This window comes from Triturus cristatus, chromosome 3_2 (genome assembly GCF_964204655.1).
Source record: "Triturus cristatus chromosome 3_2, aTriCri1.1, whole genome shotgun sequence".
NCBI classification, from domain to species: Eukaryota; Metazoa; Chordata; class Amphibia; order Caudata; family Salamandridae; genus Triturus; species Triturus cristatus.
This window is the reverse complement of record NC_140584.1, coordinates 772,626,069-772,641,952: the sequence shown is the minus strand read 5'-3', so window position 1 is coordinate 772,641,952 and position 15,884 is coordinate 772,626,069. Positions and strand designations below refer to the sequence as shown.

Here is a 15,884-nt window from a genome sequence, read left to right as displayed (position 1 = left end):
ACCCAATCCTGGATTCTCCTGGGTCTCTAGTTTATGCAAATGTATAGGTTTGCTAGGTTTCCTTAACTGCCTGCTGATCTAGGGTCCAAAATCCACAGCTAGACACATTGCAAAAAAAGGGTCCATTTTCTGTGGAAAAATGTGATGTGTCCATGTTGCATTTTGGGCCATTTCCTGTCGCGGGTGCTAGCCCACCCACACAAGTGAGGTACCATTTTTATCATGAGACTTAGGGGGAACACAGAATTTCTGCCTTCCATATGTAAGACAATGTGTAAAAAAGAAGTCATTTTGAAGAATGTCCACTGATTAAGATGCTTGTATGGATACCCACAATTCTGGAGATGTGCAAATAACCACTGCTTCTAAATGCTATATTTTGTTCCCATTTCGGAAATATATAGGTTTCCTTGGTACCTATTTTTAAATTTTTATATTTTACCAAAGGAATTGCTATTTACCCGGTACACAATGAAAAATCATTGCAAGACGCAGCTCAGTTACTGTCTCTGGGTACCACGCGCTCTTGGTGAACCTACAAGTCCCATATATCCCTGCAACCTTGGCACATATGGCTGTTTTTTCCAACTCAGTTTCAACATTCTTTTTTTCTCCTTGTTAGTTTGTATAGAATAACCTTCAAGGATGTATACAAATGACCCCTTGCTCAATTCAGAAGTTTGTCTACTTTTCAGAAATATATAATGCTCTGGAATCCATAATTGTTTTTGCACCCATTTCTACCACTAACTGGAAGAAGGTTGAAAGCACCAAAAAATAGGTAAAATAGACTTTGTCCCAGTAAAATGTCAAAACTGTGTAGAAAATGTTGGTTTTCTAACACAAGTCTTCCTGTTCCTGAAAGCTGGGAAGATGGTGATTTTAGCACCACAAACCCTTTGTCAATACCTTTTGCAAGGAAAGAAAACTGACGCTTTCTTCTGCTGCACTTTTTTCCCATTTTTCCTAAAACACACACAAATGAGCTGTATTTTGGCCAATTTCTTGGTTCTCTCCAGGGTAATCCACAAACCCTGGGTACCTTTAGAATCCTCAAGATGTTGGAAGAAAAGGACACAAGTTTGGCGTGGATACCTTATATGGACAAAATGTTACAGGGGCAGAAGAGAGAAATACAGGCAAATAGCCAAAAAAGCCTTATCACGGGGGGAGGGGGAGGGGGGGTGGTGGTGAAGCCTAGCAGCGAAGGGGGTTAAGTACGTCCTTGATTTCCTCAAGTAGAGGAAAACTATTTGTACGGCCGCTTGACTAGTGAAGTAGTGGCCCATGGAAGCTATGTATCCATGCATAGCCACTGAAAAAGATATATTAAGGCGGCTGCCCCTCAGTCAGTTTCTCAATACTTCACTTTTGTATGGTACATTATCAAGCAAGTTGGAAAACATAGGGCTGGCTTAGAAGGGCGATTCTCCTGCCTCTTTCTTTGCAACCTCTGCAACAACAATATGGTTGAGTCTTTCTAACTGTTGCAGGAAATCAGTTGGCACAGTGTTGACCATTAAGCCTTGCCAAGTCCTCTTAACCATATAAAGTGGAGGCTTCTTCTGTGTCAGTAAGAATTTCAACGATGGTCAACTAAAGCCAAGGAAAGACATGGGTCTTCCCATGGTGGACAACATATCCATTGTATATTGCAGACACCTTCTTACTCAAAGTGTGAGTTTTACAACTCACATTGTATGACTGAAGAACCTGGTCATTCTTATTCACTCCTCCCATGTACCTATTGTAATCAAATGTACAGGTGGACTTGTGAACTTTGATCACCTGACCCCAAACTGTGACGGGGAATTTTCTCTCATCATGGACTGTAGTGAGCATGTACACATCAGCCTATTAGAGAATTTGACTACCAGCAGTTTGTTAGAATGCAACATAGTGCTAAGGGATTTTTGGAGAAACTTACAAACAATATTCTGCGGGACTCCTTTGCAGGGACATCAAACTGTCCTGCATACCACAGTGCCAGCTTTGTGCAGTCACTAAACATCTCTACTCCTGTATAGAAGTGGTCCACATAAAGGTTATTACTTTTATGAAGAAGTGGCAAGACCAGCTCCTGTACAATCTTTGCTCCAACTCCTAACATGGGGGAGGGTAACCTACAGGTTTTAAAGTGGATTCCTTCCTGTAAACACTCTCAAGTTGTATACATAGCCAGCAGAGCTCTCACACCGCATATACAACTTGATGCATTAACAAGCTCTTTTGCTCGGTATGTGCTGCCTGAACAGAAGCCGCCCTTTGTACTGGATCAAGGACTCCTCAATGGCTATATTCTTTCCAGGAGTATACTAGTCTGGAAAACTGGCAGACAAATGTTCAATGACAGGCGAATTTTAAACAACTGGTCATGGTCAGGGTGGTTCCAGGGCAATGCAGCAGACATATCATTGAAATGAAGCATATGCTACAGTTGTAAAAAAATTATTTCTGCTAATGTATGGTGCAAAGATGGGTGTTATCCAAACCGTGTGAGGAGACCAGAAGGACTACAAGCTTGGTTTGTGCTCTATCCCCAATTTGAACATAAGGCCGAAAAATGTCCTCAACTCCTCAAGTGATGTGAGAGTCCACCGGTATGTTCTAGAATGTGGCCTAAGGGAGCCTTCATGTTTCCTCAGAATTTGTCATGCACACAAATTTGTTTGCTACACAATTTCCTCAAGGAAGTCAACATCCAAAAATAGATGACCATAGTCACTCAGCAAAAAATGTGCTGGATTGACTTGCATACAGCGTCCCCAGTGAGCGTCCCCAGAGTGGGGCGGCAGTACATTGGAGAGACCACTGCATCTTTGCCTGCTGCCACATGTGCCTGCTCTCCAGGTTGGTGTACCTTGCCACAGTCGCTCCACTGCACAGACTTTGCTTTCGAAGGGACTGCCATGACCATGTTCCTCATAATTGCTGGAAGACATGTCAACGGCTGGAACTCCGCTGACTGAAAAGTCACTTCCAGACTCTGCTCCATTTTCCTCTCCCTCAGATGCTGTCTTAGTATTTGATCCTGCCTCACAGCTGTCCTCCATAACTTGATTTAGGGCCTAAGCAGCAGTCATCCACCGAGACGGCATCTCTGCTTTCTCCAAAAATGCCTTGTCCTCTGTGGATGGCAGAAGTTTGGTTCTCAGCCAGTCGGTGGGTGTGTGCTTCTATGGGATGTGTGTGAAAAAGTGTAAGAGCCAAAAAGCAAAAAAAAACACTATGCTTTTTGATGCTGCTTAAGTGTCACCAGGGACACTAAAAGAGAATCAAAGTATTACTTTAAAAAGCCACACACTCAGTATTCCAACATACTTCATGGGTCAAATGATGTAACCGAGCCGGCAAAGTTGCTACACTGTCACCTGGGGAAGGCAGAACTGCACCGTATCTTCAATGAAATGGCACAGAGTTTCTCTCTCCAATGGAGGTACCATTGCGCCGCAATGTAAGGGTGTTTACATTATGTTTAGGATCATTTTTGATGAAGTGGCTTATTCCTGCATAAAAACTAAACACTTTGAGTCTTTCTCCTCAAAGAAAAAGATATTTCTGCTTGTTACACCAGCCTCAGACGGGCGCCTGATTTTGCAGCACGTCAATATTTACAAGTCTTTTTAAATATGGGTATGCTGCAAAAAACAAGAGTGACTACAAAAGATTGCCCCCTCGACCTCACTGACACCGTTTTTTTTAATTAATACAAAGCAACACAAATAGCTCATTGTAAAATCCCAGCAAAGACTTTGCATTGAGTATGCATGAAAAAAGTCACATAAACACGGGACAAACTCTTTGATTATCTGGTCCATATTTATTTACTGAAGATAAGCAGTGTAGGTGTAGAAGACAGTATGTACTTGTGCCTGCTGCTGACATAATTTGTCATAAAATATCAGGGAAATAAACGCTAATCAAATGCCTATTATGCGATTGGCTCACTATATTTTCTAACCTCCTGGGGGGTTTGGCTCATGTATTATGTGGTTGACACCTCAAAGTATATAAATTCATTTGGTTTTACCCTAGAGGGCGTGATTGCTATTGCTTCCACCATGGGGGCGAAATCGCACCCCACCAGGGAAAACAATCTTATATTTAACAAATTATAATGCACCCTCATGGTGTCCTACCCTCAAAACAAAAGAAATTTGTGCCTGGCACTTTTTCCACAACCCCCCCACTTGAGAAAACAAATCATTCATTGGAAAAAAGGTTCCCCACTGGGGGTCAGCCCATGTCCCAGGGAGGCCTCAACTCGGCGCCCCTTCACGCTGACATCAGTTCTTTCTTTATGTGAGCCAACAGTAATATTTTGCCGAAATTATTATTATTATTATTATTTTTTTTTTTACTTTTGTTGACATCTTTTTTGAGTCTTCCAACTCCTGGTTGCACAAGGGATGTTCTATCGTTGGCCCGGCTCCAAGCCTTGTGACTCTTGTCACAAATTGATGTCCATCACGGATCCGCACCTCATGGTGCTGGAGAGCGACCATGACCCGATGTCTTGTTCCGACTGCTGGGCCATGAATCCAAAGTCTTTGCTGGAGTGGTCCCGAAAGCTCTTGGAGGCCCAGCACTCCGCTCCGTGTTCGAGGTCCCCGTCAAAAGGAAGGTCTCGGCACCAGTCGCGGAGCCACCACCACTCGTCTTCGAAGTCTTCACACTCATCGGGAAAGTCGAATCACAAAAAGAAGGCGACGAAGCATCGTCGCTCTATGCCTTCTCCCTGTCAGTCGACCGATTCGGCACAGGACCCGGAGCGTCGCTCTCCAGCTCCGTCTTTGGAGCCTGCTTCTGGGACGGCTCTGCCGTTCCGTCCCTCTCCCGGAGCGTCCTCTGCCCAGTTTCGAGCTTTTTACGAAGCGCTCCATAGCATCTTTGGGCAGCCCGACTCTGCCAGCGCGCCTTGGGGCCCCAAGGACTCAGCTGGGGACCTGGGCCTTCGATGCTGGCGGCTAAGGCTCTGGCGGGCCCCAGAGGATCCAGACCTGGATCCAGATCGGTGCCGGTCGACCTTACGGTACCTTCCCAAGTGCCGATTCTAATGACAACACCCCGATGCCGGTTGTGCCCCCAGCCAGCATCGGCCCCAGCCTCACCCCCAACTTGGACACGTCTCTGAACCGACATTTATCAAAGTCTGTACTGGCCCCGGATGGTACTTTTGTACTGCTGTTCATCCCTGGCATTCCCTACCACCCTGAGTGGCAGCCAGAGGAGGGTGAGGAGGACTGGGAGGGGTCTGTGGACCTTTTAGCTGACCAGCTTGAGGAACCGGACTGGCAAGAGGAACAGGGTGATGCCAGTGGTTTGGATACCTCCTGAGACCTTGGCATGCTCTCCCCTCCTACCGTGGCTACGGAGGAGGGAGCTTCATATGCAGTGGTGTTGCGTAGGGTGGCTGAGGCCTTGGGCCTGGAGCTTCCTATGGTGGCAGTCAGGACTATCCTCCTGACAGAGGTACTTCAACCGGCTGTGGCCTCTTCGAAGCCCCTGCTGCCTATTAATGAAACCCTCACCGACGTCCTACTGGGCACTTGGTCCAAGCCCAGCACAGTGGCTCCTGTGGACAGGATGATTGCCTGACACCACCGCCTGGCCCTGGGCTACCCACTTTTCCTCTCCCAACACCCTACCCCCGAGAGCTTGGTGGTCCAACCTCATTTTGTCAGGGCGCATTCCCTACTGCTCCCCCAGATAGGTAATCGAAGAAGCTGGACCACCTTGGGAAGAAGATGTTTTCTTCCACCAGCTTAGCGCTGTGGTCGGTGAGCACCGCTTCCTCTTGGGCCGCTATACCCATTTAGTGTCGGATATTATTGCGCAAGTGCTGCCACAGTCCCCGGAGAAGGCCTGGGCTGTTCTCACCCAAGCAGTGGCAGAGGATCGAGACGCAGCTAAGTTCACCCTCAGGTGTGGACTAGATACTACCGACTCTTTGGGCAGAACCGTTTCCACGTCGGTAGCCTTGAGGCGCTACTCCTGGTTGAGGACATCTGGTTTCTCTGGGGATGTCCAATCCACCCTTCTGAACATGCCCTTTGATGGCCGTTTACTGTTTGGTGACATGGCAGACTCAGCGCTCGAGCGCTTCAAGGATTCTAGGGCTACGGCCAGATCCTTGGGCCTCGCAGCAACTTCCCCACACGCAGTCTGCCTTTTGCCCCTTTCCTGGCTACGAATGGGGTGCCCTGCCACGTTCCACCCAATCTAGCCACAGGGCCACGCACGCTACCCAGCCTCTGCGTGGCCGCAGACGTGGGACCCAGCGACGTGAGGGTGTGGGCCAGTGGGTGGACCAGTCCACCCATACCACCCGCTGCAGCAGCCTCCAACCCTCCTAGTCTGACCTTTCAGGGCCACCGTAGGCCAGTGGGCTGCAGTATTCACCATCACCTCCCCCCGGCAAAACATCACGTCAGACCGGTGGGTTTTGCTGATAGTCCGAAGGGGCTACTCCCTCCCCTTCGAGACTAACCTTTTCTCCATGCCACCAGCACTCCATCGCATGTCGGAGGATCAATTGGCTCTTCTCCGCCAGGAAGTTGCAGTTCTCTTGGCCAAGGGAGCTATCGAAAGCGTCCCTGTGCCAGAAGTCGGTTGTGGTTATTACTCCCACTACTTCCTGGTACCCAAGAAGGACAAAAGCCTGCGTCCTATCTTAGACCTCAGGGCCCTCAACTGCTTCCTCCGGAAGCAGAAGTTAAAAATGCTCATGTTGGCTCAGCTCTTATCTGCCCTCGATTCTGGAGACTGGATGGTAGTGTTGGACTTGCAGGACGCCTATTTCCACATCCCGACCTGCCAATCCACAGGCGTTACCTATGTTTCACAGTATGCCATGAGCATTTTCAGTTTACCGTGCTCCCCTTTGGCCTTACTAGCGCCCCTCGGGTGTTCACGAAGGTTATGGCAGTGGTCTCAGCTCATCTGCGCTGATCAGGGGTTCCAGTCTTCCCCTATCTCGATGACTGGCTGTAGAAGGCAGGCTCGCCCCAGGCTGTTGTCTCCCACCTCCAGACTACAGCGGACCTCCTGCACTCGCTTGGGTTCGCTATCAACATGCCGAAGTAACACCTGAACCGCTCTCAGAAGATCCTTTTCATCGGAGCAGTTCTGGATACAGCGCAGTTTTGGGCTTATCCACCCGAGCAGTGAGTCCGGGATATTCGGGCTATGATACCAATGTTTCAGCCTCTATCCCGGATTTCGGTGAGAATGACCCTGAGGCTGCTGGTGGATAATGCCAGGTGGCATATGCGGACTGTGCAGTGGGACCTGAGGTTCCAGTGGGTGCAGCGTCAAGGGAATCTTTCTGATGTCGTCCAGAGGGGACTGCACGTCAATTGCAGTGGTGGCTCACGAACCAGGATTGGGTCAGCGGTCGATGCCTCTCCCTTCCACAACCAGAATTTACAGTAGTGACTGATGTGTCACTTCTAGGAATGGAGCGGCTATCTGGGAGAGGCAGAGATCAGGGGTCTCTGGTCTCCGGTGGAGTCCGGTCTGTCTTGCACTGAAGACATTCCTTCCATCTGTCCAAGGAAGAGTAGTGCCGGTGTTCATGGACAACACCACTGCCATGTGGTACTACAACAAACAGGGCGGGTAGGGTTGTGGATCCTATGTCAAGAGGCTCTTTGCCTTTGCACATGGCTGGAACATGAGGGCATATCCCTGGTGGTTCAACACCTGGAAGGTTCCCTGAAAGCCAGGGCAGATGAAGTCAGCCGCCGTTGCTAGATGGATCACGAATGGCGTCTTCACTCTGAGATGGTGCAAGGTCTCTTTTGGCAGTGAGGAGATTCTTGGTTAGATCTGTTCGCTACCGAAGAGAACGTGCTATGTCAGCAGTTCTCCACGTTGGAGTTTCCAAGGCTGCAATCGCTTGGCGACACTTTTCGTCGCGAGTGACATTGCGGCATCCTATACGCCTTTCGCCTGTATCACTTCTGCCCAGAGTGCTAAAGAAGATCAAGCGCGACCTGGCCCAAATCATTCTTGTGGGTACGGACTGGGACTGGGTATGCCGAGCTCTTAAGCATGGCCTTCGATCCTCCGATCAGACTGCCTCTACGGGAGGAATTTCTGTCGCAGCAGGGGTCAATCATCCACCCAAACCTGTCCAACCTCCATCTCCGTGTATGGAGATTGAGCTGTGACATTTGACAGCTTTCGAGCTTCCTCCTGAAGTCTGGAACGTCATCTTGGCAGCCAGGCATCCCTCCACTGAAACGGTATACACCTGTAGATGGAACACATTTGTGGCATGGTGCACAGCAAAGGTTGTGGATCCCCCTTTCTGCCCCCCTTTCAGATGTTCTCCTCTTCATTCTGTCTTTGGCCCTGCATGGCTCTGCTCTTGGCACTCTTAAAGGCTACCATTCGGCCATCTCTTCCTTTCTGCGCCTTCCTGATCAGCTTTCTCTTTTGAAGTCTCCGATTGTAAATAGATTTCCACTTTACTCATCTTGTTTCCTCCTTTTCCTTTCGTAATGCCCCAGTGGGACTTGAACCATTCGTTCTTACTTATCTTACGTGTACTCCCTTCGAGCCACTACATAATTGTCCCGCTTTCCTGCTTGCCTCACGTCTGCTCGCTGGGTGAGTGAGCTCTTTCTCCCAAGCTTCCTTTTCTTGCAATTCGTCCAGACAAAGTGGTCCTTCGAACTAGGCCCTCTTTTTTGCCCAAAGTGGTTACCTCTTTCGACATAGGTCAGACCATCACATTGCTCAACTTTTTCCTGCATCCGCACCCTTCAAAGAGGAGGAGAGCCTCCGCCGTCTGGACCCAAAACGTGTGCTGTCTTTCTACCTTAACCGCACTATAGATTTCCGGGTGGACGATCAACTCTTAGTAGGTTATGTGGGCACCAAGAAAGGATGGGCTGTGCAAAAACATACCATTACTCAATGGGATGTCCTATGCATTAAAATCTGCTATTCATTGGTGAAAAAGGAACCTCCAGTAGGACTGTGCGCCCACTCTACCTAGGCGACTGCAGCCTCTACTGCTTTGGGACGTGGAGTTCCGCTGATTGACATCTGCCAGGCAGCCACGTGGGCATCCTTGCACACGTTCACAAAACATTACTGCCTGGATAGCCAAGTCCGGAGAGACAGAATTTCGGGCCGTTCTGTTCTCCAGGATTTCCTGGTGTGAACATAGTTCGCAGACTCACCTCCCGGGTTGGCATTGCTGGGGTATCTATTCTAAGGTAAGGAATCTATAACTAATGATCTCTTTCAGATGAGCAAATGACTTACCTTCGGTAACGATGTATCTATAAAAGACATACTTTAGTTATATATTCCTTACCGCCCCATCCATCCGCCCCGTTTTGGGAACTGACTTCTAGGGATAGGGACTCCCTTCCAGGGCCCTAGTTTTGTGCACCAGTGGTCAGTGTCTCGCATGGCTCTGCGCTTCTGGCATGGAAAGTCGTGTTGGAACTCACGTCCGCTCGCAGGGGTGGCATCTAAGTAGACAGCGCAACGTCATCCTAGCGACCACGATGCCGAGGATGGACTTGGAGTCGACCGATGCCACCTACCAACGCGCAGGGGTACTGCTAGAGAAAAAAGTCTCCGGATACAGTCTGACGGCTGGGCGTAATTCTAAGGTAAGGAATCTATTACTAAAGTATGTCTCTTACAGATACGTTACCGAAGGTAAGTAACTTGTTCTTTGGTGCATAACCAAAAGAGTGTGAGATTTACTGTTACACAAGTGTTATTTATTTTGATTATTCTCTTTTTCCTGCATTCATTTAGTTAATGAGTGATCTCTGGCTTTAGGTGGATTGTTTGAATCCTGTAAATCACCAGAGGCTGTGTGTCCTCTTCAGCAGCTCCTCCACTCTGTCCAGCAATGCTCCAAGCTCCTGCGTTAGTCCATGGTAAGAAATGACTTTTATTTTTGATATCTGACATGTTTTATTCACTGTGATGAGCTAGGAGTAATGGAACTACTTTGTCTTCTATGTTCTCTTAGGCTAATACCACACTTAGCTCAAATCGCCTTTTAAGCAACAAGTTTTTTATATTGACTGGACAAACGACATTGGGTATATTATCAGCTCTTTGTTGGGATTTCAGGTGAGACGAAAGGTATGGTGGTGTAAAAGAGAACTGTACTAAAATGAATAGTTTTGTGTATCGAGATCAGCTATGCACTGGCTATGAAATAGCCCCCTGAAGGTCTAAGAGGCCATTGCATGAGGGCTCAGGCTGCTACAATGGCATTGGTGCGAGGAGTGCCTTTTCTGGACATCTCCCTGTGCGCAACATAGTTGTCAGTGCATACATTCACAAAACCCTACTGCTTTGACAGCAAAGTTCTACGGGAAGATGTCTTCGCCTGCTTGGTTCTGAAGGACATTTTGGTCTGAGTCCACTCCCCAGACCATCAACTTAAGGTACTGCTATGATATCTCTTCCAAAGACATGTAATCTGCTGTTCAAAGAATGCATAAGAAGTTACTTACCTTCAGTAACGTTATTCCTGGTGGATATTCTATCTAACTTCAGATTCCTCACTGCCCTCCCATTTCTCTGTTTTGTGTATCGGCATCTTTTACATCTAGAAAGAAAAGTCCCAGATTGGGACACTGTCATGAACAGTTTGTTTAAAGCTGCGCATCTAAAGGCACAGAATGAGAAAGTTGAATGAAACTGATATTTGCACAGAGGAATGGCACTTACATTCGGGCCTGCTCAGTCACTTCTGGGGCGGTACGGAGTAATTGCAGTCACTCATTGTCACCTATCAGCACACTTATGCACTATATAGAAAAATCTTGGCTCCAGTCTGACGCCTTGGTATATTCTAAAGGTGAGGAATCTGCAGTTACCCACAAAAAAGCCTTACTGAAGGCAAATAACATGTTCATCAAGCTCAGCAATATGTTTAGTATTGCAAATTTGTGTGTAAGTGTGAGTTTGCACCTATTATCTCAGATAGGTGTTGTTCGATTCCTTTCCAGAATCTTTGCAATAGTAGTACACTCCAGACAGTGTGTACAAAGGTACCTTCTTCAGATTTGCATCTCTGGCAGTTGGGCAATTAATTTCTCTTGAGAGGCCAAAGTTTATATCTAGTACAATATATTTGATGTAAGTAGTAGAACTGTATAAGCCTATAGCTTGTTAATATAGCTATTTGTCACAAGTTCTGAATTAAAATACGCATTGAAAGTTGAAAAACCATTTAAAAAGCAAAACTTAGAGTTTCAGAATGCAAAGTACAGCAGGCTAAAAAAAACAGTGCTGGATAAATGTAATTAATGTCCTCTTTGGCATCAACACAGAGGGAAAAGAGAGAAGAAAAATTACTACATGCTTACTTAGGAATAATTACCACACCAACAGTATTGTAAGCTATTAACACTTTTGTGCAGAGTTTTTTTGGTAGTGTATGTTTGAATTCCCTTAAAAGATTGTTTTGAAAAATTAGCTTCACCACCAACCAGTAGCATGCTTCATCATCTGGCTAGATATTTCAATATTATTTCTGTCGGGATGGGACCGACTATTAGGACCCTACTTATGCAGGATCCACAGTGACTTTTGTAGAATTACTATGGGGAAAACAATCAGTCAGTAATTAGTAAAACTGTACATATAAATGGTTTATATTCTATTCTGTAATCCATTTAGAGGGCATAGCTACCAGAAGGCCTCCCAGCACTAGAACAGATCATATGGAGATCGTCGGAGGGTTAGTTGCCATAGTCATTTTTTCAGTAACTTGCGAAAGGATAGCTTGCAAGAAAACTGGTTAAGGTCAAGGGGAGAGAGAGCTCCTCAGTCTGGGATCCAGGTGGGAGAGGCCACCACAGCGGTATCTACTGCATTTGAAGACCTGAAGCAGATGGGCTGAGGAAGATTTCCCAGATCTTACAGGGGTGTAAGTAGTAACAAGAGGTCTCAAAAGGGTGGGGCCTTTCCTGTGGAGACACCTATGCAGATCGATGTTGGGGGAGATTCATCAGGAGCCGAGTGGCAGTATTCTGTGTAATCTGGAACCTCTTTATCACATACCAAGCAGAGCCCAGATAAAGAACATTGCTGTAATCAAGGCAAGAGTTGATGAGAGCCTGACCAATTATTCTCCTAGCTACAAAAGGAAGGAGGTTTAAGACCTTTCTTAGTAGTCTAAAGACACCAAAGCAGTTAGCTACAAGTGTTTTGACTTGATGCTGCATCTGAAGACTGGAGTCCAGCCACATTCCAAAACTCTTGATCTTCGTTTTTGGACTAGGCAGACGGTCTAAGCAGTCAGGCACAGGGGAGGGATCTGTCTTATTACAGTTGTTACCCAGTAGCATGACCTCAGTCTTGTCTTCATTAAGCTTCAACTTGCAGTTGGCCATCCATCTGGGCACTTCCTGAAGACTCGGGAACAGACTGAGGTGAGTTCATTTGGTATCGGGGAGATAGAAATCACCAAATGGGTGTCACATGGTGCCATAAGAAACCAATGACAATCCAAATGAGTAGACGATCTCAGACAGGGGATACATATAAAGATTAAAAAGGATGGGACTAAGGGAAGACCTGCTGAGGCACCCCACAGAAAAGGGGGAGAGTGTGGGAGTACCAGGAGTGGTCTATAACCTGGAATGGTCTGTCCTTCAAAAAACAGGAAAGCCAGTTCAGGGCATGGCCGACAAACACCTACTCGGGATATCCTATGAATAAGTACAGCATTATATACTGTGTTGAACGTCGTGCTCAAGTCTAAGAGAATTATGGCTGCTGAACCTCCTTTGTCCAACAGAGATTTAATTTCCTTGACCTCAGCCAGGAAAGCTATTTCAGTGCTGTGCTGAGGTCTGAATCCCATTTGTGTGGGATGGAGGATTTCAATGGACTCATTTGTTGACATGCTTTTCCAGAAACGTAGAGGGACCTAGTGGCAAAGTGATTGGCCTAAAATTGGTAGGGCAAAGAGAATGGCCCCACTCCAAGCCCATTTTGCCTTTCGCCCTTTCTATGACTATGGTAGGAACAACAAGCTGCATCCATTCCTGCCCAGCCACCAAGGCCAAGAGACCCCCCCCCCCAAGTCCTTTTGTGGCCAGAACCCTCAACTCCCCAAGCTTCGTGGAACACACAGCCAGAAGCTTATCCAGTCTGCGAAATCCCTCGCAGTAGCAGCCTCCAAATCTCAAGAGCGTGCCCTCTTACCAACATGGGCAACTAGTTGGCTGCAGCACCTGCCCCTCTAGCAGCCCATAACATCAAAGTGGGTACTTTTAGATTGTTCAGCAGAGTTTCTCCATCCCTTTCTATTAAACCCCGCGCCCCATGCCACATCCTCAGACCTAATGACAGAGTACCGCCTTTTGCCTGTTCCATTAGGAAGTGCAGGCTCTTTTGGCCTATGGAGCCATCAAGAGAATGCTGACATCAGAAGTAGGTCATGGTTGCTATTCCCACTACTTACTGGTTGCTCAAGCAGGAAGAAGGCCTCCACCCTATTTTAGCCCTCGCATCATCTTCCTGAAGACAGGGAAATTCAAGATGTTCATGTTGGCTCAGATTCTGTGTGTTGTGGATCCTGGAGACTAGATGGTAGCGCTGAGCATACAGGATGATACTTTTATATACCCATCCTGCCTTTCCACAGGTGTTACCTGCGGTTCACGGTGAGTCACAAGCACTTTCAGTTCACTGTTCTGCCTTTGGCCTCACTAGTGCCCCTCTGGTGTTCACCAAGATGATGGCGGTGGTTGTAGCTCATTGCATAGGTCAGGGGTTCCAGTCTTCCCCTACCTAGACGACTGGCTGTTGAAAGTGAGCTCGCCCCAGGCAGTTGTCTTCCATCCCCAGACTACGGCAGACCTGCATTTGCTTGGGTTCACTACCAACATGCCAAAGTTACAGCTGACTCCATCTCAGACACTCCCTTTTATCAGAGCCGTTCTGGACACAAAGCTGTTTTGGGCCAATTCTCAGTAGTGGTGAGACCAGGATATTCAGGCTATGACACCAATATTTCTGTCTCTGTTTTGGATTTCTGTGGGACTGACTCTGAAGCTGCTTGGCCTCATGGCTTCCTGCATCCTCCTTAACACATGCCTGCTGGGATATGCAGGCTCTGCAATGCAACCTGAAGTCCCAGTGGGTGCAGCATCAGGGGAATCTCTCCTACCTGGTGTAGATATCTGAGGGAACTGCAAGAGATCTACAGTCGTGGCTGACTAGTCACAATTTGGTCAGAGTCAGAGCCTTCTCCCTTCCCCACCCAGAACTGACTATTGACGGGTGCGTCACTCCTGGGTTGGGGTGGCCGTCGGGGAGAGCTGAAGATCAGAGAACTCTGGTCTCTGGCAGAGTCTCTGCTCCACATCAACCTGCTGTAGTTAAGTGATAGGACTGGCATTGATAGTCTTTCTTCCTTCCATCAAAGGAAGGCTGGTTCAGTGTTCACAGACAACACCACTGCCATGTGGTATTACAACAAACAGGGGGCAGTGTGGTGGTGGACCCTGTGTCAAAAGGCCCTGTGCCTCTGGGCATGGCTGGAACGCTAGGACATATTCCTGGTGGCTCAACATCTGGTGAGCTCTCTAAATGCCAGAGTAGATGAACTCAGAGAACAATGCCTGGTGAATCACAAGTGTTGAATCTTCCTGACCCTCATGGTGGGAGTCCCACAGTAACAGTAAAATAGCAGTATTAAAGCTTCAACATTCAGATGCCTATAGGAATTCACTTGCTTTTAGCAACTGTTAGAAATGAGGGTCTTTAGTTGGCAGAGGTAGGTACCTTTGTCCAAGTAGGGACCCTTCTTCCTAGTCTGGGTAAGAGAGTTACACTCCTAAAATAACCCCTGCTCACCCCCTTGGTAGCTTGGCACGAGCAGTCAGGCTTATTTCAGAGGCAGTGTGTAAAGCATTTGCACATAACCAACAGTAATACAGTGAAAGCACTACAAAAGGACACCACACCAAGTTAGAAAAATATCCAATATTTTTTTTATATATCTACAACAAGACGAAAATGATAAGGATCTAACATACAGTACCTAAAAGTATGCACTTTGCAAGAATACTTTAAAACACAGTTCGTTGAAGTTGGTAGCTCTGTCCGCTGCTACCTCGGTGCTGTAAACAACAGAATCCAACAGTTCCATCTGACCACGTTGTTCAGTGGCATAGACAGACTATTAAACAGTACCTTTTGTGTTGCGGCTGACCCGTTGGTGCGGGCTGGTTGTTGTACTGTCACGGTTATGGTGTGAAGTGGAGCAGTGCAGAGCCCTCAAGTCGCGGTGCAGGCAGCGGCTCGATGGCGGTCGTCCAGCAGCTTCGGTGAGACCAGGGCTGCGGTGCGGAGTGAAGGCGGTGCTCGTTGCGATGCTGACAGATCTCGGTGCAGGCGAGAAAGCCGGTTGCAGGAACCTGGCGTTGGTCTTCCCGGACTGCGGTGTGAGACGGGGCGGTACCCCCAAGCCACATTGCGGTCACGGAGGTCGCCGTCAGCTTGCAGCGACAGCATGACCAGGGCTGTGAAGTGAAGCGAGGAGGTGCGGAGTGCGGTGCCCACAGGTCACGGTGCAAGCAGCGGCTCGGTGGTGGCCACGGCGGCAGTCATAGTCGTCGGTGAGACCAGGGTTGCCGTGCGAGATGCGACGGTGCCCTCTACAGTGCCCTCAGGACTCGGAGCCAGCGACGGAGTCGGTGACGAAGTCGGTTGCTTTTCCCTTCTCAGTGCCAACTGAAGCAGCGATTCCAGAAGTGGTACCCAGAGGTTGGTGAAGTCCCTACCGTTACTGAGACTTCAGAACAGAAGGCAAGCACTACTTCAAGTCCTTGGAGATACTCGGCACAAGTGAAGAAAGTTCAGTCCAGTCCTTTTCCTGC

At 47.8% G+C, this 15,884-nt stretch overlaps 1 protein-coding gene across 3 annotated transcripts in view; it reads left to right on the top strand.

Moving 5' to 3' along the window:
- Window positions 1–15,884, top strand: part of PIKFYVE (phosphoinositide kinase, FYVE-type zinc finger containing) — a 2,037,960-nt gene that overhangs the window by 945,935 nt on the left and 1,076,141 nt on the right. For all 3 annotated transcript variants that reach the window (XM_085648834.1, XM_085648836.1, XM_085648835.1), the window contains one exon: window positions 9,811–9,911. In XM_085648834.1, the coding sequence (XP_085504960.1) occupies window positions 9,811–9,911 (101 nt within the window). The remainder of the gene's footprint in view (window positions 1–9,810; window positions 9,912–15,884) is intronic.